Below are 20,928 nucleotides of genomic sequence, written 5' to 3' on the forward strand. Positions count from 1 at the left end.
TATTATGACCCTGTCCCGCTGCAGGGCCGAAGTCAACTCGTGCCCGTATAAGCCCAACTCTGGTCAGGCACACGACCCAGCGTTCTACGCCCAAACAGGTCCAAGAACTTCGAATAAAACAAAAGGTTGAATTTCCAAGGTTTTCTTTATAGCTTCAAGCCTATATATGACAATTCTGAATTTCCCATATTTCTGTGCAATTTTACGCTGGCGATGTACAACTCAGTCTGCATAGTGGTTTATCGATAAGGACTTTTGACGCCTAACTTTCCAGGCCCGATCATTTTTTCGAGATGCCTCCATTTTGCGACAGGAGCTGCACCGAGCTCGAGATACAACCACATATACCATTCACAACACAAAATGCCTGCCGTCGATAAATGCCTGGCCTCTCTGGCTAGGCTGAGCCTGCTACAAGCCTCCCGACCAACGACGTCAATGGTGTCGCGATGCCTGGCGCCAGCAACCCTCGTGCAGACTCGCCAAGCCTCCGTCGTCCGCATCAAAAAGGGACCAGTCAAGAAGAAGTCTGTGCCAAAGGAATACAGACGCCATAACCTCGACAAGACGGATTTTCCCCGATTCTCGCTCGTCGAAGCCATGCGGTACGCCCCCATTGCGCGGAAGCCACCTCACGCGACCGCCTCGAGCTAAGCTAACCGGAACCCAGAATCCTCCGCGCATACGAAGTCGGCCAGCCTCCCGCCTCCGTCAAATACGATCTCGCCATCAACCTGAAAACCGCCCGCAACGGCCCCGTCATCAAGAGTAGCCTGCGTCTGCCGCACCCCGTCGGCACCGACTGGCGCATCGCCGTCATCTGCAAGGAGGGCAGCGACGTTGCGGCAGCCGCATCTGCGGCCGGTGCTGTCGCCGTCGGCGAGGCGTCCCTCTTTGAGCAGATCCTCAACGACAACATCACCTTTGACCGACTGCTGTGCCACGAGGGCAGCGAAAAGGCGCTGCAAAAGGCCGGCCTCGGTCGCGTGCTGGGGCCCAAGGGCTTGATGCCCTCGGCGCGCATGAAGACGATTGTGACGGACGTGGCCAAGTCTATCCGCGACACGGCCGGCTCGGCGGATTACCGCGAGCGTATGGGCGTGGTGCGGCTGGCGGTTGGGCAGCTCGGGCACACCGCGGAGCAGCTCAAGGCCAACATCTCGGCGGTGCTGGCTAAGATTAAGGCCGAGTGCACGGAGATTTCGGAGGAGTCGCACAAGGAGATCCACGATGTCATTCTGAGCACGACTAATGGGCCTGCCGTTAGCTTGAGCGGCAAGATGGTCAGCGAGGACGATGCAGTCACCGCGGAACAATTATCGAGCGCCATGTAAAGTAGCATAAAGTGCTAGCCCTGTATTATCTGTATAATATCTAAGTTACTGAACAAATAGCATCAGCGATTGGTACGCGAAGCGCATCGCGCAAATATTGTATGTTTTTTTTCATTAATAAGTCGTAATCACCATCTATTTTGTCCTCAGGGTTTTGACTGCCTCGTCCTGGGCACCCAGTATCCTATATATGGCGAGATACTTTAGCACCCTATCTTGTGCTGGGGCACCCGCCTTGCGACTCTCTTTTATCGCATTGCTGAGGTCCAACAGCAACGTTTTCCTGCACTTGATCAAGCGCGTCTCCAACTTTGCCGTAAATGCCAGCCCCGTAAGCGAGCTGAGCAATGCCTCGGCAGCATTATAGTCCTTTGCCAACGCCATCAGCACAGTTGGCGTGCTTCCCACCAGGCCCTGTAGTTGTTCATCTTCGTCCTCTTCCTCTTCCTCGCTGTCGTCATCATCGTCCGACTCCAGCTCCGTCCTGCTGCTCAGCGCGAGCCTCTCTTCCAGCGAGGCCAGCCTCTCCGTCATCTCCACCATGGCCCTCCCGCGCTCAATATCGGCACGCACGCGGTGCAGCTCCGACGTGAGCACGTCGGCCTGGCCGCGACGTGCCACCACCTTGGCCCTGACGTCCTCGACGGCGCGGCGGAAGCCGAGCAGCGACACGCGGACGTCCTCGACCTTGTCGTCGCCGCCGCGGAGGTCGGTGCCGAGGGACAGAAACGTCGTCGAGTTGGCGTTGACGAGCTCGAGCAGCTCGCTGCTGATGGCGGCGCTGCGGTCGCGCAGGTCCGCGCGTAGGTCTTCGAGCGTCTGGTGGCGGTGCGGCAGCGCGGACAGGTAGGCGGCGGGGTCGAACGCCGGTGTGAGAAAGTCGGAGCGAGGGAGGGCTTCGGGGAAGGGCAGCGGCGCGTCGTCGTCGAGGTCGGAGGAGGAGGAGGAAAGGTTGAAGGTGGAGGGCCGGCCCCGCGATGGGAGTGGCCGGTCTAGTGTGCTGGCCATGGAGGAAGACTTCTGCTCGGGGATGTTGGGGTTGGACAGATTGGTATTGTCGAAATGTAATGAAGCTTCGGGAAAGGCGTTGGGTTATCTCTGTCGTCGTGGGGTTGTTTGCCGCAGGAAGCTGTGTGGCTGTCTGCAGTAATTTTATAGCGTGTCCACAGTTACTCCAGCTAGGAGCCAAACCTGTATCTTCAACCTCGTCGTGTGTTTTCCACCCACTATCGAATTCCGCATGTCTACCATTGACAAACATATTTTCTTTCGTGTTCTTGATGCCGAAATTGAATTTTCGACAAAGGGGGAGACTGGCTTCCATCACCCATCCCCAGAAAGATAGTTCTCGAGGCAGGATATTGCCTACGAGAGCGACCGTCTGAGCTGTCACCGCAGGAAGCCTAGCCCAGGTGGTGTCTTCATCACTAGTTCAACGATAGGAGCTGCAGCAACGTTCCATTCCATGTCACTTGTCTGAACTTCGCTATCTCTCTTCCGACAACCCGAGCACATCATCCCCGCATGGCACCACTGCAGTGGGGGGGTTCCTCAGCTTGTGTGTGTGGCTTGCTGGAATATTGACCCCAGAAACCGGCTACTACTGTTCAGTCTCCGCTCGGGGCCATGAGAACCTGGGGTACCCCCAAAGCGGAGGGGTCAAACGCGAGCTCGCTCTTTTGCATCCCTCAACGGCAGTAAAGGAGTCAATACATACAACGCACACTCGAATCCATGTCTCTGTCCACTGACCGCGATCATCAAGGTGACGTGGACTGGGAGGAGCTCCCCCAAAACCAGAGTCTGCTTGGTGTGGGTGTGGTATCGGATGAGACACCAGCGTAAGTACGAGTTGCGCATATTGTCGACCCAGGATGCATTGATTGACCCGTATAGATGCCAGCTTTGTCGCAAGAAAAAAGCAAAATGCTCTAGACAACAGCCATGCTCTCAGTGCGTCAAATCAGGTAAGCTCCAGTTCAATCAAGGGGTTTTGTACTGTTCGGTTTACTGACAACCTCCTGGTCTAAGGGGTGGACTGCGTGTATGAAGACAAACGCGCCAAAGGTGGCGTCAAAATCGGTGTCATAGAGCGTCTAAGCCAACGCATTGGTCAGTGCTACAACCGAGTCCCTCTGCTCTCCCGACTAACAAAGTGTCACAGACACAATTGAGCACATGTTTCTAGGGCAGAGCATTTTGATGCAGCAGCTCATGAAGGGACAGAATACAGTGAAGCCGGACTCGTTTGTTCAAAGCTTCGCGTCCACCGACTTTGCCGCGTCTACAGAAAGAGTCAAACAGGCTCTGTCGGACGTCGCAGCTTTTACTAAAGAGACAGATAATGTTGGTGCGTCGGAGAGCGCTGACATCGCTTCAACCAGCAGAAAACGAGTGAAAAAGGATGAGCCAAACGTCGTTGATCTTCCACAAAAGAGAGTATGCGTGGCTATGAGTACCGGATACATCACCCCGCAACTTGCACCTGTTGATACCATTCTGGAAGTCTACTTCAAGATGATACATCCTTGGATGCCAGTAATACACACGGCAACATTTCTGCGGAGAGCGCGCGAGCCAGACAGATCACCCGGGGTTACCCTCATATTGCAGGCCATCACTGCGTTGGCCTTGCCATATTCTGTATCAGCCGAGACCGTCCATGCTCAAGACCTGCACACCCATGTATCACAGCTGCGCCAAGATGTCGTCGTTTCAGCAATAGAGAGCAGCTCAAAAGAGGCCATACAGGCTTTAATCCTGGTTGCATTCGATACCATCAAGCGAGGGTTAAGCTGCTCACCGTGGTCCCTCGTCTCCATTATCTGTCGGAAGATTGAGGGACTGCAGCTCAATGCAGAAGAGAAGAGAGACGAACACCATGTGGCTGCCTTTTTCTCACAGCCTACAAAGCCACTGGATCCGCCAACCATGTGGACAGAGGTGGAAGAGCGACGCCGCGTCTTTTGGGGCGCGTTCCTCCTCGATAGGTTCTGTAGTATTGCCACTGGGTACGTCCAAGGAGAAGGAAACCTCGTTCTATAGAATGCTGACAAGACTTTAGATCAAACCCCAACATCTCTAGCAGGAGCATTCAAAGACGATTGCCATGCGATGGGTATCTGTGGGAGGGCGACCATTGCGTCGAAACATCCTTCTTTAAGATACACGACCAAACTCAAGAGGATATGGAGGCCAATGCCGACACGGAGGAGCAACCGTTTCCACTGGTGTATAACGAGTCGGAAGGGCCGAGTGTAATTGGTGGGTTGGCCTACACAATCGAAGCTACAGAGTCCCTGTTTCTGGTCAATAAGTTCCACGAGCGGCAACCACTCCAACCGGACAGCGCATCGCAGCTCTCAAGTTGGTTGCACAAATTTCGGCAGCTCGATTCACGTCTCCTACAGTAAGCCCAAACTTTGTCACTGTATTCATCGTGCGCGGTATCCTAACTCGAGCTAGATGGGAGCTGTGCTTGACACACCGCTGGCGAGAAGTCCGCGTGGTGGATGGCTACATAGACCCGAATTTGACGATGGCGCACATGACGCACAATGCGGCCATCGTAACTCTCCACAGTCGCCTTGCGACTCCACCGCGACAAGCACGGGTTTGGCTCTCTTCACTCGTGTCGGGCGCGTCCAAGGAAGCTTGTGTGATGGCTTCGATCAAGATTGATCGCATTGCACGGCGCTTCTTGGACGCGAGCACCGGGATCCCACCGCATCAATTCGCGCTTTGCATATATATCGCTGCCAAGACATTAATTCGTACGTTGCACCTATCTGACATGAAGCCTCGTCTTGCTGATCTTCTATGCGATGAAGAATGGAATACCACAAGGCTGTCTGAAACCGTTACGTCGCTTCTTGCGCTGCTTCTGGAGGTGTCCAACAGGATCTCAGGTACAAGCGAGAAGGGACAGAGCCCAACTACAGAGGACCCGGCAATAAGACTTCGCACGGAACTCATCGCACAGAGAGAGTCGGCAAACGACAATGGTACCAAAAACGCGGCATTGAGTGCAGTACCAGGGCTGGAGATGACAGCTCCCACTGAGCAGCCGCTGATGAACATGGTGGACTTTTCCGCCATGCTGCACTCCTTTTCAACGTCTCCGTCTAGCGGCGGCAGCGTGTTTGGCATGAACTTTTTCGACCACGAGTCTCCGGTGGATTTTGATCGAGGTCTCCTGACCGGCCAGCAGCCGTCATTGCAAAACCCGAACAACGAGGACAGCCAGCTTGAAAATGGCGCGAGGGAGTCTGAGGTGAGTTTTGATTTCATGGCCGAGCTTCGAAAGCTTGAATCGAGAGCGCGAGAGCAAGGCAGAAAGCTACGAGGACAGCCGGAGCAGAGTCATGTCAAGTAATGTTGTCTGCAATCCTGTACCGATGCTCTTCCAATCATGTATTTATGCACTGACTGCTGTAAACTAATATACTATCAAATACCCGGGCCATTGTACGCTCCCCTATTCGGCTTTGTGGACTGCGACACAGGGTTCCCGAAAAAGTCGACGCCGCCATTGTTCGCAATGACTTGGCCGTTGAGCAACGCCGGCGAGCTCGCCTGCAGGCGATATCCGGCCGCGGATTCCAAGCTGTCCTCTCCAGAGCCTGGATTTACAAAAATCGGATCTCCTTGGATCCCGTTGTTCGTTGGCCGACTGACATTGTGAAACACGTTCCACATCCAGCTGATGCCGCTGCGCGCCGGAAGCGACGACTGCCCGTTTCCAACAAAGATGTTGTTCATCATCTGCGTGTTGGGAGGCAGCGTCAGATCAAACGCGGCCCTGTCGCAGTACATGACGTTTTGGTAAAAGTACAGCGTCGGCTTGTTGCCGTTGCTGTAGATGCGGCAGTCGTTCTGAAAGACGTTGTACCGAACGACCTGGTTCGCGCCGCCCGAGGTGCCGCAGCCGTCGCAGTTGAGAAAGGCGCCGCCGGCATTGTCCCTGCTGAAGTTGTACTCGACGGTGCAGGTGCCCGTGTTGCCCCAGTCGCAGTCAAAAGCCTCGCTGTCAAACGCCGACATGATGCTGCCGGTGACGACGTTGTGGCGGAGCGTCGGGTTGTGGTCGCCGAGCACCCACATGCCGGCAAAGTTGCCGCCGGTCCACGGGTACGCGCCGGTGCCGAGGTCGGCGGCCGTGTTGTAGTCGATGAGCGGCGTGTCGCTGAAGGACACGATGACGCCGTCGCCGCCGCACGCGCGGATCGTGTTGCGCGTCACGCGGGCCTGCGCGCCGCGGTTGGCGAGCGTGCCCACGCGCACCTTGATGCCGCCGCCGCCGCAGTCGGACACGGTGTTGCCGCGGATGAGCACGCCGTCGTAGCGACTACCCGGCGCGCTGCCGACGTCGACCAGGATGCCCGCCGAGAGCACAAAGTCGGCGGCGTGCGTCGCCTTGTTGGTCTGGCCGGCGACGTGGTGCACCTCGTTGCCGTCAATCGTGATGCCCGTGTGCGTCTGCCCGTCGCTGGCCGTGACGTGGATGCCCTGCCGCGCGGCGAGCGAGCTGGACGGGTTGGTCACGCTGAGGTTGGCAATGGTCCAGTGGTCCTGGTTGCTGAGGGTGACGGCGGCGGCGGCGGCGCCGTGGGCGTTGATGACGGGGCGCGCGCCGGCGGCGTACCGCGTGATGAGGATCGGCGCGCCGGCCGTGCCCACGCCCTGCGGCGAGAGCACGCCGTCGCACTGCGTGCCGGACTTGAGGGCGAGCACGTCGCCGGGCGCGAAGACGGGCGTGTTGGCTTGCGCGAGGCTGTTCCAGGGGCTTGCAAGAGTGCCTGCGCCGGCGGAGGCAGCGGAGCAGTCAACGTAGTACTGCGTGGCTTGGGCGGAGGCGAGGAGGGCGCCCGTGGCGCTGAGGAGCCGGAGGGCGTGAAGCATGGTGGCGGTGGAGCGCGAGGGGAACAAGCGTTCCTGCTGGTGGCCTTGATAGTGATTCGATGGCTTGTATTGGTGATTGAAGCGGGTATTTATTTATACCAGTGACGCGTATCAGGGCACATACGCGGAAGGAGGCCCGGCACTTGGCTCGTTCGCGAGGGGGGATCGCCGAAGCCGCCTCCGGAGCCCGAGGATGAATAGGGTTGACTTCCCCGCACCAACACCAACTGCAGGCGTTATTGATAGCGGACGAGGTATAATTAATTGTGGCTTCATAATTGGCTCCACTGTACAGATTGAACTACTGAGTAAACAACATGTCACATATATGTCGGTCTGTCGGGGCTATTCGGTCCGACCACTTACACACCGGCACTTGTCTGCCTCCGCAGTCCACGATCGGAGGTTTTTTTTTCATTATGATCGGAAACATTTTGATGAAATATCAGCGAAAATAGAAATTGCAGTCTTGCCCGATTTTTCTGATCTAGAGTATCAGGGGTGTACTACGATAATAGTACCTCACCTTGTGCTGAAAATGAAAGTCCAGGCCGTCTAAGCCATCGAGCTTCCGTCTCTTTGCTATTGCCCTCCTTGCCGGCAACTGCGAATACACCCGACGCAATAATAATCTCTTCCGCGTCCCACGATCTTCTCTCGTGCCGTATATTCGGAATCATAGTCTTGGTCACCATGATGTTTGTGTTTGGGTCTGGACGCATAACGTCACCCCGGGCGATAGCGCCCTGCGACCGGGGCGAGAAGTCGACGATTCCGCTCGCCCCAGCCTCCGATACTACAAGTGCTTCGTGCGCCGTCTCCATCGCCATGCCATCTTGATCCATCTTGTCAAGGGAGACGTGCGCAGCATCAGGCAACTTTGTCGTCTGCATGACGCGGTTGTCGCCCTTTCTCGGTACGGAAATAGCAAACCCCCCTTCCACGGCAGTAAAGGGCGACTCCAGAGGGTCGTCGGATCGCACGCGATGAACGCGCACATGCCAGTCGGGCCATTTGTCGCAAGGGGGGATGCTAGTGGACTCAATGGTCACGCTGGCTGAGGACCATGGCTTCCAGCGACTCACCATGGCCGTGACGCCTGCGCTCTGCCCCTTGACAGCGACGAGACGGAACTCTGTCTCTCCAATGGATATCCACCTCTGCGCCCATGTATCGCCGCCGTCGCGAGACAGCGCAAGGGTGCTGTCGGGCGCCATCTGCGCCAGCAAAGGGCCCGTCGGCACGCTGAACCCAAACGACGACGAGTAGGCAAACTTGGCGTACTTGGCCTGCGTTGCCTTCATGGGCCACACGCAAAACTGCCCGGACGAGAGCAGGAAATGGTGACGGCCGCTTGTATCATGGCAGATAATATGGCGTGCCGGCTTGACAACGTGGACGCTGGTTTGGCTCGGTTCTGCCGTCGTTGTCTGCAGAGGGTGCGGCAGCTCTGCCGCTACCCAGAAGGGATCGTCTTGTGCGAGGGCGATGACAATGAGCGATTTGAGGGTCCAGTACGGCGACTGCGGAGAGTTGTAGTTCTCACACATGTACATGTTTGGGTAGAGGTAGCCGATATTCAACGTGCCGTCTGGCCAGAAGATGTCTTGGGAATGGGCAGCCCACCAACGCATGTGGCGGAGAAGCATGCCCTTGACCGCGCCGTGGGAGGTGAGGGAGTGAGAGTCATCGCACAAGCCGCCGTAGGCAAAGGCTGCGTAGAACGCACCCATGGCGAACTTGTAGCATAGGGAACGGCCAAACGGGATCGCAGAGCCTGGTGAAAGAGTTAGCCGACAAGATGGTTGCAAGGTGAGGAGGTCGACGTGCCTTCAGTATTAAAATAGGCCCAGAAAGACTCAATAAATTCATGGGCTCTCTTCTTGAAGATGCTGCATCTTTGGGGGTCAAGTTCAGCAGCAAACTTGGTGTACAGAATTTGGCTGAATTGAATGGCAAAGCTGCCGGAGTAATAATCGGCATGTCGCCCGCGAGCCGCATTCTCGCCTGTTCCTTCGTCCTTCACATCAGTCGCAGCCGGACGCCAGATTCCGTCGCTCGACCATCCATCTGCAAGGTAGAACTGATCCAGAGTATCGAGGTCCTGCTTGATCAGAGGCCAGTATGTGTCCTTGTCCTCACCACACACCTGGATGAGGGCGACATTGGAAAAGACGCGGAACCAGCGCCAATTATTTTCAGGCATGATTTTGCCATTGAGTCCATTAAGCCATGCTTTGAGATTGGACTTTGCCGTCTCGTCCAGCGGCGTGTAAAAATCGGCTGGCGCAGAGAGAAGGGCAAACGAAATGACTTCGGCTTCGACCATGCGCTGATCCCAGTCCCCGATCGCTCCCCAATACTCGCTATGGGATGGGTCGACGCCATTTTGAAGGCCTTGTACCCAGTGATTCAAAAGATCACTGGATTCTGCATCGGCCTCGTCGGCATGGTGCCGCCTGGCCGCCAAAAGCGTCGCCACCACCCACAGGGGGCGTGCATATCCTTCCAGCGCGCCGGCGGCGTCGTCGAAATGAGCACCGGACGTGACTGGAATCTTGACGCGCGCGTGGCCTTGGGATAGGTATGGAGCGAGAGGCCTCAGAAGCGCTTTGGAGGCGGCGACAGCCTCGGAGCGGCTGGTGAAGCCATTGTCAGAGAAGCCGGGCAGTGGTGGCATACCTGGGAGGCCAGCGCGGTGAGACTGGAACAGTTGGGGGGCAAGTGCGGGTTGTTCGAGTAGAGGAACGGATGCTAGCTAAAATGGAGATAAATGGAGTCGAGTGAAACTTGAAGCCACCTTGTGCATGTGCATCATGCGGACGTGGAGTCGCGGACGCCGGGAGCGGCACGGCGCCGTCGCCGACGATGGCCCACCTTGGCGCGGACTGTCATCGTCCGTCAGGCTGCGGCTGCCAAGTCGGCCGTAACGAGGTGGTTACTAACACGGCCGTAGGCGCAGAATCCTGATACTGATAAATATACATGAGTAAGATCCTTGACTTGGGCGTCAACCGCGAAAACACACGAAATCGTACAACATCATGTCTCCCTCGACCCTACCAGCTACTGGCCAAAGCAACGGCTCATTGGAATATGAAGATGTTCCACTTCTGATCGATGGAATCAAGTCCAAGAACCATTCACAAGCTGGTCTGCCTAGCGCGGTTGAAACAACGACGCCTGGACACGCTCTGGGCGGCGACCTCGCGAAGCTGTTCAGCGACAATGTCGTATTGAAAATCTGGAAAACAGCCGTCGAGCATATTGCGCGCGAGGTAAAGCTCGACCAACAAACAGTTCAATCTTGGGGGAGTAGTGCTAACAAGAGAGTCAGGATCCTCCGCAGTCGTTCCCCGAGACCTGTCCGCAGACCGGTCCCCAGGCCGGGCAGTACCAGTACCGCGACGCCGAGTTCTGGACCTGCGGCTTCTTCCCCGGCAGTCTGTACTGCCTGCTCGAGCGCTCCGTCCGGTACCCGCAGGCCTTTTTGGCGGAAGCCGGCAGCGGCGTGCGCGAGCGCGAGCGCCTGCGGACGGAGCTGCTCGCCGTGTGCCGCACGTGGTCGGAGCCGCTGCACGACATGGCGGGCCGCAAGGACACGCACGACATTGGCTTCATTGTCGAGCCGGCGCTCCGCAGGGACTATGAGCTGACGGGCAGCGCGCGCAGCTTCGCGTCGCTGGTCAGGGCGGCGGAGAGCCTGGCGAGCCGGTACAGCGAGACGACCAAGGCGATTCGCAGCTGGGACCGCTTCGTCAACAACGGCAACAACTTCGTGGACAAGGAGTCCGAGTTCCTTTTGATTATCGACAGCATGTGCAGTAAGTCCAAGCCGAGACCTTTTCCTCTATCATCTCTCACTGCTTACGCCGAAATAGATTTGGACCTGCTCTACTACGCCGGCCATCACGTTTCCTCGCAGCGGCTGATTGACATTGCCACCAGCCACGCGCACACCATCCGCGCCACCCATCTGCGCCCGGAGCCGAGCATGCCCGGCTCCAGCGATCCCATGTATTCCACGTGCCACGTCGCCAACGTGTGCCCCCTCACCGGCCGGGTCCTGCAGCGGCTCACGGCGCAGGGCTACGCCGCCGCGTCGACGTGGTCGCGCGGCCAGGCGTGGGCCATCCTGGGCTTCGCGCAGACGTACGGCTGGACCGGGGACGCGACGTTTCTGCGCACCGCGTGCGGTCTGGCCGACTACTTCCTGCTGCGCCTGCGCGAGGCCCCGGCCTGCGTGGAGCAGCGCCGCGTCGGACGACACGTGCCGCTGTGGGACTTTGACGCGCCCGTGGACGAGGCCCGGCCGCTGCGGGATACCTCGGCCGGCGTGATTGCGGCCAACGGCATGCTGCTGATTGCCCACGCCGCGGCGGCGAGCGGCGACTTTGCGCGCTTTGAAAAGTACTACAGGGCCGCTACGACGATTGTGGACGAGACCATGGCCTTGTGCTACGCAAAGGACACGCTGGAGCTGGTCGGGCAGGAAAGCGGTGCGGGAGGTGTCGGTGTCGTGGCCAGGCGGGCATCTGGCTGTGCTGAGAGCCGTTTTGATTGTATTTTGAAGTGTGCGACGGCTAATTTTAACGAGAATTGGACCGACAGGTATGCTGATCATGGTTTGGTCTATGCTGACTATTATCTGCTCGAGTTTGGAAATAGATTGCTGCAGTTTGGCTATGCTTGAGCCTTGGACAAGACTGTGGCCTAGATAGACATCTCATTTGATTTGACGAGTTCAGTTACCGTACCACCATTACTACTCTATTCTTTCGCTGTGATTGTCTTGCTCTAACAAACCACATAATACCGAGAAGGCCAGAGTGCCTATGTTTTGCACACAAATAAATCACGACTACCGGAACGCTTTAGCGCGCCACAGCGGGCCCCCGTAGCCGTTGTGCCCCCGCATCGCCGGAGCCCGGGGGCAGGCCGGACACTGCTCCGGCCACCCACTCCAAGCCCACCGACCTGCTGAACCCCAGGCCAATGTGATGAGATGCTCCCTCGCAGAGCACGCGAGCCTCCCATTTATATACATGCATTTATCTGGCCTTCTTTCCATCAAATGAGTCCTTGACAAGCGTCTCCATCTTTTCCCGAGCTTCTTTCCCCAGATTCTCCCCCCCCACCACCATACCATGGCGGACACGAACCCCAAGCACAAGCCTTCCATGGAGAAGAGCGACATAGATGTCGCAGAGGTGCTGCACTGCGACACGCACCCCTCTGCTGAGGAGATGGCAGAGGCCATTGCCGCCGCCAAGCTCTCGCCGCTCAGCCGGCCTCTGCTCAAGCTGTACGGCTTTTGCGTGATTGCGTTTCTGTGCTCGACCATGAACGGTACGCGTGTCCTCTCATTTTTTCTTAAAATAGCATGTCCACTGACTCATCGGCAGGCTACGACGGCTCCATCTTCGGCTCTCTGCCGGCCATGGAGTCCTTCCGTGAGCGCTTCCAGGTCGGCAAGACGGGCACCAAGCTCGGCTACATCTCAGCCATCTACACCGTCGGCACCGTCGCCTCCCTGCCGCTCACCGGCCCGGCGTGCGACGTGCGCGGCCGCCGCGCCGGCATGTTCTTCGGCAGCCTCATCGTCATCGCCAGCACGATCCTGTCAGCGCTCGCCAGCAACACGCCGGCGTTTGCGGCGGGCCGGTTCTTCCTCGGCTTCGGGGTGAGCATCGTGCGGTGCGCGAGCTCCATCTGGTGCGCCGAGATCAGCCCGCCGGCGTACCGGGGCGTGCTGACGGCGTTTTACAACTGCACGTACGCGATTGGCGCGCTCATGGCGGCGGGCGTGACGCGCGGCTCGGTGCGGTACGCGGGCGACGCGCAGTGGCGCATCCCCGTGTGGTGCCAGCTCGTCTGCCCGGCCATTGTCGCCGTGTGCGTGCTCTTCTTCCCCGAGTCGCCGCGGTGGCTGTTTGCGCACGACCGCGAGGCTGAGAGCCTCGCGTTCCTGACGCGCTACCACGGCGACGGCAACCCGCAGCACGCGCTCGTGCGCATGCAGATGGAGGAGTACCGGCTCGTCATCTCGCTCAATGGCTCGGACAAGAAGTGGTGGGACTACAGCGACCTGTACAAGAACCGGGCGGCGCGGTGGCGCATGTTCAACGCCCTCATCCCGTCCGTCTGGGGCCAGTGCTCGGGCAACGCCGTCGTCAGCTACTACCTGCCCGCCATGCTCATGACCACGGGCATGACGCGGGCGGACCAGATCCTCAACATCAACCTCGGGTACACGGCCGTCGCCACCGTCGCTTCGTACATCGGCGCCAGCCTCATCGAGAAGATGGGCCGCCGCCCGACGAGCATCTGGACGTCGGTCGCGTGCTCCCTGTGCTTTGCCGGCATCACGGCCGGCACGGGCATCTACGCGTCGACCAAGGCGCAGAGCGCCGCCTCGGCCGGCGTCGCCTTCATCTTCATCTTTGGGTGGTGCTACAACTTTGGCATGACGCCGCTGCAGGCGCTGTACCCCGTCGAGTGCCTCTCCTACGAGCAGCGCGGCAAGGGCCTGGCCTTTGTCTTTGCCTTTGTCCACTGCCTGGCTTTTGTCAACCAGTTCTGCTTTCCCATTGCGCTGCAACACATTGGCTGGAAGACGTACTTTGTCTTTATCGCGTGGGATCTCATCCAGGCCACCATCAGCTACCTCTTCTCCGTCGAGACAAAGGGTCGATCCCTCGAGGAAATGTCGGAAATCTTTGACGCTCCTAACCCTGTCAAGGCTTCGCTGCGCAAGAGGAAGGTCACTTCTGATGTATTGAGCTAGAGTAGCGAAGTTGACAATGTTTCTTCTACAAGTGAACCTAGACTACTCTACCAATCGTTCAGTGATTCCTGCACTCCGTAGAAGCAGGCGGCCCGATCCAAGTGAAGCATCCACCTTCTGAGTCTAGATCCGGATAAATCGCCCTTTCTACTGCATTGGTACCCAAAGCTTGGTCCGGCCTTGGCAATTTGGGGAATGTTGCGATGTCGGCTGCACTGTCTGTCGGCTGTCGGCTGCCTCAACTGAAATGTCCAATCGGCTGTCTGTCAGCTTTCGTACAACCACGCCAACATTGCTCAAGACATGTCTTGCGCTAGTTGTTCAAGAATCTGCAGCTTGGTACTAATACAGTAAGTAGAATGGGAACTTTTTAGCAGCCCAAGTGAGGATGGTGTCTCCCTACAGCAGAAATTAAGTATATATATCCGTCCAAAGCCTGCCTACGCAACACCTCCAACCTTGCTCAACTCAGTACCCTTCTCCTTTCAACCATCTCTACTTCCTCGCAATGAAAATCATCACCTTTGCCATTCTTTCACTACTGCCGCTCATCGGTGCAGCCGTCTCCGGCGACGAAACCCAAGAGACAAGGCTACCATGGGTTCCTGGTGATCTTTCAGACCACACCAAAGATGCCGCTGAGAGCCGGCCACCTACGCTTGGAGGCCACAATGCCGAAAACATGCCGCAATGTACTCGCGAGTTTCCATTCCTCTGCCTTGGCCGCTGCTGCCGGCGGGCCTGGTGCTGCCGCCAGTCCTGCTGCGGCCCATTAGCCACGTTTTGCGGCGATGACGGCAACTGCTATTACAGAGTGCATGGTTCTCGTTCTTGAGAATTTTCAATGTCCAAGAGCCGGAGGAAAACGAATCCTGGCAAACTGATTCTACATGTTGACTATGCTCGTGAGCTGTCTGTTCAGACCTGTGGGGTTGCTGGAACTCGGTTGAGTTCTGCGGCCAAGTTATTGGGCACCATGTTGACGATGAAGAGAGCCTTTGGGCTGATACAAACGATGTACAATCTGGTACAGGTTTTACCTATATATCTTCAATCTATACACCATTGCTAAAAACACAAGGTCAAAACTTCAACGTTATGAAGCGACGTAAGAGACCACGGCAACCGTGTTGTCGCGGGGACTGCACGTGGAGTCGATCATACCAGATTTGTCGCTTGTTCAGCCTGCGATAATTCCTAAAGCTTGCCAGGGCGGCGAGAGATTGATGCAAAGCACCGGAGTCGTGCAAGCCTCGTCATAAACTCGATGCAGATAATTGGGGTCCGCCTTGTAGATGCCATCCGAGACATCACGTCATGTCGCGGGAAGGCAAAGTCGACAGTCGACAGTCCGGCTGGCAAAATGCGGGGTAAATGAGTCGAAATATCCCGTGACCATTCGCAAAGCTGATAGTCTGCTTCCTGTGGAGTGTAAGAGCGAGCATACTTGCATACGTACATATTACAAGGACTACTAAGCGTGCTCGACCGGACGTGATTGACTGCGACCTGGCTACATGGCGAGTGCAGGGGTGTCCAGAGCATGACACCAGCGTTTGCATAGTACGATCTTATCGCTATGAACCTTTTCCCCTCGATACTAGAGGTAGAAGATGATGTAGAGGCATGGCTCGTGGATGCTTGATGGCCAACGCGCTCTATGCCTGGCATGCTTTTGATATGGCGCCTAGTCTCTACCGACAACCAACATGTTTTCCTTGAACAGAATATGCGCAAATCGAGTGGGTTACAAGAAAATGTTGTGTGTGAGAATGGAGCATATTTTAATGTAGGGATGTTAAAGTGGGATTTTTCGAGATGATGGAGACGTGGTTGCGCTTGGTTCATGGATGATGCCGCGTGGTACCCTGGTTCTGGTAGGGTTGAGAAGAACAGGAATACATAGACAGTCGAACGACCAAGGAAAGAACCCAGCTTCACATGCGTTGCCACCCCGCGATGAGTGTTTTCGTATGTTGTCTGTAGGGTAACAGACGTTCAGATTGCCTTGAAAGTTGGCGTTCGGATCCAGGACGAGACACTCGGGCGGGTCATGGAATGTCCTCTTGGCCAATAAAGACATGGACCGCCGAGCGGAGAGTTTGGGGAACGGCAATTCCAAGTGCTTTGCCATGCCAGACGTGACTAGGTCGGCCCCTCGGCTGGATGCATGATGTGGAGAAGGAGGAGCGGCAGTACTTGCTGGATAGAGCGTGGCTGGCTAGGTTCGGGATGAATGAGGGGTCTCGTGCCAAGGACATGACTCCGTGCTGAGCCGACGCGCGAATTGAAGTTAGGGCTTGCCAGGTTGCCAGGGTTGGTGCAGTGGTGGTGCGGTCTTGGCCTGGGGCGAGATGAGATGAAGGTGTCATGGACAGCGCGCGATGCATGATTGCGAGAGAGACCAGGTGGACGTTTACATGTCGGTCAGGGTACGTAGTGTCAGGTTGGGTGAAATGGTTGTCGGCTTGTGAAGAACCGAGTGTCGCAAGCGTGTGCGCCATCAGTTGCTAGTTTATTAAAGATGCGGATACAGGGCCAAAGGGCTCAGCCATTTGAATTCATGTTGGGTAAAATTTGTGGAGATATTGTGTTAGGAAAGCGGGCAGTACTGCGCTCTACCAATAGATGGACGGATGGAAGAGTGGGTGGCCGTGGGTGGCCGTCTTGTCTTGTTTTTTCACGCAGGCTGGCAGGCAGGCTGGCCGACTGTGTGAGAAATTTTATCAATCAGCATCTTATCAATCGCATCTGGCCCACCACCTCTTCCTCCCACCTTGTCGTCGCCGCCTCCTACCATCGGACCTCTCTGGGCTGCCCCAGCAAACCGCGCCATTCTGCTCAAAAGAAGGGCTGTCCCGCACTTTTTGGATTTTTTCTTCGGAACACACATTCTGCACACCCCATCACGTTTGCGTTTGCCTTCTTTTTGCCATCCTGCGAGCGTCCATCTGATAAGGAGCGGCACACAAAACACACGAAGCGAGAGAAAAAACAGCAACAGATTGAAATTCGAGTCAGCACTGCGAGCAACCGATAAAAAAATACTCAAAACACGCAACCACTACAGCCAGAGGCAATTTTCTCAACCCCAAGCCATTTCCACTGCCTGCAATTGGCCGCCAGCCCACGCGACCGAGACGCCCACGAATCTTTGTCCCCGCGCGACACGACAACGACCGAGCTTCCGAGATCCAGGACATTGCCAGCATCGGCTTTCCTGTTTCTGCCTCTCCTACACTTTTTTTTGAAATTACTTCAGCCCCCGTTCGGCGCTGCAAGGCTGCAGTAGCGGTCGCGCTCTCTCCCCGCCTCCCACCCACTGCCACAACACTCACTGGCCCTCTCGGACATCCGAGCCAGGCGCCCCACAAATCACCTGCCCGCCCGCAAACATCCGACCGAGTCCGCAGGCCCGCCACGAAAATCATGGCCAGCACCACCACATCTTCACCAACGACACTGACCTCGCCCGTCCCGTTGCCAACCTCGCGCCCATCTACCGCCAGGGCCCGATCATCCGCCGCTGGTCCTGCGCCGCTCGCCTGCGCACCCCCGGCCGCCAAGCACCACCACCAGCGGGCGCCGCTGCCCACCCAGCCCAACAAGCCCGTCGCCGTCACCGCTGCTGCCACCCCGGCCGCCACCAAGCAGCCCAAGCCGGAGCCGGTGCCGCTTCCCAGACTCTCCGTCTCGGTGCCCCCGGCCCCGGATAAGATGACCATGGCCGCCGTCATCGCGCCCGCCCACCCCATGGAGGGGCCCAAAATCTCCATGACCTCCAAGGAATGGGTCATCCCGCCGCGTCCCAAGCCCGGCCGCAAGCCCGCCACCGACACCCCGCCCACCAAGCGCAAGGCACAGAACCGTGCTGCACAGAGGGCCTTCCGCGAGCGTCGTGCCGCCCGCGTGGGCGAGCTCGAGGAACAGCTGGACCAGTACAAGCTAGACTGGGACAAGAAGGAGTCGGACCTCAAAGACAAGGTTCACAGCCTCGAGCTCGACGTGCAGTCGTTCCGCTCGCGATGCATGCTCCTTGAGAATATGCTCGATAGAGAGCGACAGGACAGAATTAGAGTCGAGACGGAAGCCGAAACACTACGTCGTCGGCAAAGTGAGCACGTCTTTCGGAGCGAGCGCGTCAACAGCGCCCCATCGCCCCATGAGCAGCATCACCGCCATCACAGCATGCAGCAGCAGCATCGCCAGAGCATGTCCAGTAACAACAGGCTGCCTCGTCCAGAGACTAGCCGGGATTTTTCCATTTCACAAATCATCACGCCACCTGACTCCATGGACTCGCAAAACGCAGCACCGTTGGCGGACACGGATATGACGTGCGGCGGTTGCACGACAGACGGTCGATGTGCCTGCGCTGAAGAAGTCCTCGCTACGGCCACGTCGGGCTGTGGCAAGTGCGGGTTCGGAACCTCATGCCAGTGTCTCGAGGAGCTGAGCCCCTCCAAGCCCCCAACCAATGAGCTAAAGCGGCCGTCGTCGCCCTCCAATCATGGCGCTGCCGGCAAGAGGATGCGTCAGGAGTCGCGCGCCGATCAGGAGATGGATTTTACCACGGCCTTTGCCCGCCGGCAGTCCCAAATAGTGGCATCCCTAGACGCAGACCCCCCGCCGTCTGATATGATGATGATGCCGTCGTCATCAGTGGACGGCATCTCCTTCAAGGAAAGCTGCGGCTTCTGCAAGGACGGCACGTATTGTGCCTGCGCAGATGCCGCCATGGCCACGCCAGCCATGACACCGCCCGAATCACAGCCCAACATCCCCCGCCAGGTGCAGACGCCGCCGCCGTCAGAGACGGACGTGGCGGCGCCGCAGCCATTCATCATGGAGATGACGGCTGACGGTGCCGTCAAGCTGCCGCCCAGAAAGCCCAAGATTGGGCAGGCTGCAAAGCCCGTGGGCTGTGGTGCCGGGGCGCCCGGTACCTGCGCGCAGTGCCAGGCCGATCCCAAGTCGGGCCTCTTCTGCCGGCTCATGAATGCCAAGTTTGGCAAGGAGCAGGGCGGGTGCTGCGGGGGCAAGGGTGCCGGCGGCGGCTGCTGCAAGTCCAAGCCGGCCAATACGAGCGCGGCGGCCAGCAAGAAGGACGAGGAGCGCATCACGCTGCCGAGCCTGCCGAGCTTGGGACTAAGCTGCGCCGAGGCGTACCAGACGCTGGCCAGCCATCGCAACTTTTCCGAAGCGGCCGATGATATCAACTCGTGGCTGCCCAAGCTCAAAGCGACATCGCGGACGTCGACCTCGAGACAGAGCTCGAGGGGACGGAACGCGATTGAGGTGGAGGCGGCCAGTATCATGAGTGTGCTCAAGGAGTTTGATATCCGCTTTGGACGGGAGTGCTAAAGCACACTCTGTGTTGTATCTTGCCTTTTTTTTTACACCTTGTCACTGGTGTTGCGTGTGTATAGTAACGTGAACCGACAAAACTTAGGGTATACGGAAGGGTTTACTTTGTTTTTCATTTTGTTTATCTCTTTACAGAGTCATACGTACTCGAGGCGTTTTAGGAGGATTTCGTCATTTTATCATGACAATGGTCAATGATCAATCTCGGAGCACTGGGCTGAGTGTGAATATTAGTAACATATCTGCCCTAATGATGATAACTACGAGCATGAAGACGTCATAATTTAGGTTTAAAATCTGGAAAGCGATACAGGAAATCAGAGCGTGACAGGACATGTTAAAGTCGGTGTCGGTCACGACTGTGACATGCCGGGCGGCCAGCCAAGGACAGCCGGGTGGACAAGACTGTCCCAGGCGGTCGGGACGAGCTGGGGTTAGACGGAACGGAGCAGCGCCCAGAAAAGCGGTACAGGGGTCTCACAAGAGAGAGCGGTTTGAGGCGTCGTGCCGTTTTACACAATGGTTTCTTTTTTGGGGAGGTAATAGTTTGTTACGGGACATGAAAAACAGGCTGCGGCGCATCGTCGGTGTGCGACCGAAGCGAGCGGAGCAGCGATGAGATGGCGGTAGGCAAGCCTGTGGGCGGGTTTGTTTGGCCTACACCGACAACAAGTGGCTGCAGGTCTCGTCTGACCGCAGGTTGGTGTGTGGCAGGGGATAATGATGCTGTTTTTTTTCTTATGATTGAATGAGAAATATAGTTATCCCCAAGTTTACTGGTATTTCACGCAAGCTTTTGGGTTGATGTGATGTGCATGATGCTTGATGAGCTGCGGTAGGCATTGGACAAGGTGATTGGTCCTTGACGTGGGTAGCTTGAATCAAGGAGGTTTCAATACAGGATGGAGGAAACAGGAAAAAAAATAGAAACAACAAGACACAGAAGGAGGTATTTTGGTTGGCCAAGGCGCGACAACGAAATAAGGGCTGTTTCGTGGTGCGTTGGCAAGTGTGTGTGTTGTGTGTTGTGGTGTGCGTGATGGATGATGGATGGATGGGGGGGGTGGGTGGCGGAGAGCATGCAGATTGGCCCAACGACGGGCGCGCCAGAGAAGACGATGTCAAACCGTTGCAAAGAGGAAGGGAAAAAAAAAAAAAAGGCCAACTAACCATCTGAAGCGACTGGTACATCTGTCAAGTTCGGTGCGTATCCGTATGGACGGATGTATATAGGTATATATGCACGGTTGATGCAGTGCCAGCTCAGCAACGCACTACTCTCCCTTCATGGCGCGCAGGCCGTGGGCCCTTGAACACGTCGATGGATGATGTGTTTTCTTTTTACTTTGTTTTGAAAAGGAAAAAAAAAAAGAATATTGCTTTTCCCATCATCTTCTTTAGCCATTTCATTCCAATCTTGTTCTTTGTTTGGGTTGGGCTTCACAACTAATAGTAAGATGGAGAGAATCGTGGTTCCCTGGCCGGGGTGCTGCGGTACTTTTTTTTTTTTTTACCTTGCCCTTTTCTAACAGACGTTTC

At 56.9% G+C, this 20,928-nt stretch overlaps 9 protein-coding genes across 9 annotated transcripts; 6 read left to right on the forward strand and 3 right to left on the reverse strand.

The window, feature by feature from the left end:
- Positions 1–363: 363 nt before the first annotated feature.
- On the forward strand, positions 364–1,334 carry CCM_07974 (60S ribosomal protein L1; the record flags this gene model as incomplete). Its single annotated transcript, XM_006673114.1, has 2 exons — positions 364–605; positions 671–1,334. The coding sequence occupies 2 exons, from the start codon at positions 364–366 to the stop codon at positions 1,332–1,334; spliced, it is 906 nt and encodes a 301-aa protein (XP_006673177.1).
- Positions 1,335–1,469: 135 nt separating this feature from the next.
- CCM_07975 (Conserved oligomeric golgi complex subunit 2) lies at positions 1,470–2,342 on the reverse strand (the record flags this gene model as incomplete). Its single annotated transcript, XM_006673115.1, has 1 exon — positions 1,470–2,342. One exon carries the CDS (start codon positions 2,340–2,342, stop codon positions 1,470–1,472), a length of 873 nt encoding a protein of 290 aa, XP_006673178.1.
- A 726-nt stretch (positions 2,343–3,068) lies between these two features.
- CCM_07976 (C6 transcription factor, putative) lies at positions 3,069–5,709 on the forward strand (the record flags this gene model as incomplete). The annotated part of the gene is made up of 6 exons (XM_006673116.1): positions 3,069–3,175; positions 3,231–3,301; positions 3,366–3,446; positions 3,499–4,345; positions 4,399–4,743; positions 4,800–5,709. 6 exons carry the CDS (start codon positions 3,069–3,071, stop codon positions 5,707–5,709), a joined length of 2,361 nt encoding a protein of 786 aa, XP_006673179.1.
- A 74-nt stretch (positions 5,710–5,783) lies between these two features.
- CCM_07977 (Ig domain protein group 2 domain protein) lies at positions 5,784–7,235 on the reverse strand (the record flags this gene model as incomplete). Its single annotated transcript, XM_006673117.1, has 1 exon — positions 5,784–7,235. The coding sequence occupies one exon, from the start codon at positions 7,233–7,235 to the stop codon at positions 5,784–5,786; it is 1,452 nt and encodes a 483-aa protein (XP_006673180.1).
- Positions 7,236–7,652: 417 nt separating this feature from the next.
- CCM_07978 (uncharacterized protein) lies at positions 7,653–9,915 on the reverse strand (the record flags this gene model as incomplete). Its single annotated transcript, XM_006673118.1, has 4 exons — positions 7,653–7,717; positions 7,762–9,065; positions 9,170–9,339; positions 9,385–9,915. The coding sequence occupies 4 exons, from the start codon at positions 9,913–9,915 to the stop codon at positions 7,653–7,655; spliced, it is 2,070 nt and encodes a 689-aa protein (XP_006673181.1).
- Positions 9,916–10,279: 364 nt separating this feature from the next.
- Positions 10,280–11,928, forward strand: CCM_07979 (glucuronyl hydrolase, putative; the record flags this gene model as incomplete). Its single annotated transcript, XM_006673119.1, has 3 exons — positions 10,280–10,513; positions 10,573–11,059; positions 11,117–11,928. 3 exons carry the CDS (start codon positions 10,280–10,282, stop codon positions 11,926–11,928), a joined length of 1,533 nt encoding a protein of 510 aa, XP_006673182.1.
- A 454-nt stretch (positions 11,929–12,382) lies between these two features.
- CCM_07980 (MFS monosaccharide transporter, putative) lies at positions 12,383–14,022 on the forward strand (the record flags this gene model as incomplete). The annotated part of the gene is made up of 2 exons (XM_006673120.1): positions 12,383–12,584; positions 12,641–14,022. The coding sequence occupies 2 exons, from the start codon at positions 12,383–12,385 to the stop codon at positions 14,020–14,022; spliced, it is 1,584 nt and encodes a 527-aa protein (XP_006673183.1).
- A 508-nt stretch (positions 14,023–14,530) lies between these two features.
- CCM_07981 (uncharacterized protein) lies at positions 14,531–15,284 on the forward strand (the record flags this gene model as incomplete). The annotated part of the gene is made up of 4 exons (XM_006673121.1): positions 14,531–14,843; positions 14,945–15,049; positions 15,104–15,130; positions 15,190–15,284. 4 exons carry the CDS (start codon positions 14,531–14,533, stop codon positions 15,282–15,284), a joined length of 540 nt encoding a protein of 179 aa, XP_006673184.1.
- Positions 15,285–17,451: 2,167 nt separating this feature from the next.
- CCM_07982 (bZIP transcription factor (HapX), putative) lies at positions 17,452–19,386 on the forward strand (the record flags this gene model as incomplete). The annotated part of the gene is made up of 1 exon (XM_006673122.1): positions 17,452–19,386. One exon carries the CDS (start codon positions 17,452–17,454, stop codon positions 19,384–19,386), a length of 1,935 nt encoding a protein of 644 aa, XP_006673185.1.
- Positions 19,387–20,928: the final 1,542 nt, after the last annotated feature.

The sequence above is a fragment of the Cordyceps militaris genome (assembly GCF_000225605.1).
Source record: "Cordyceps militaris CM01 unplaced genomic scaffold CCM_S00006, whole genome shotgun sequence".
In the NCBI taxonomy this organism is placed as follows: Eukaryota; Fungi; Ascomycota; class Sordariomycetes; order Hypocreales; family Cordycipitaceae; genus Cordyceps; species Cordyceps militaris.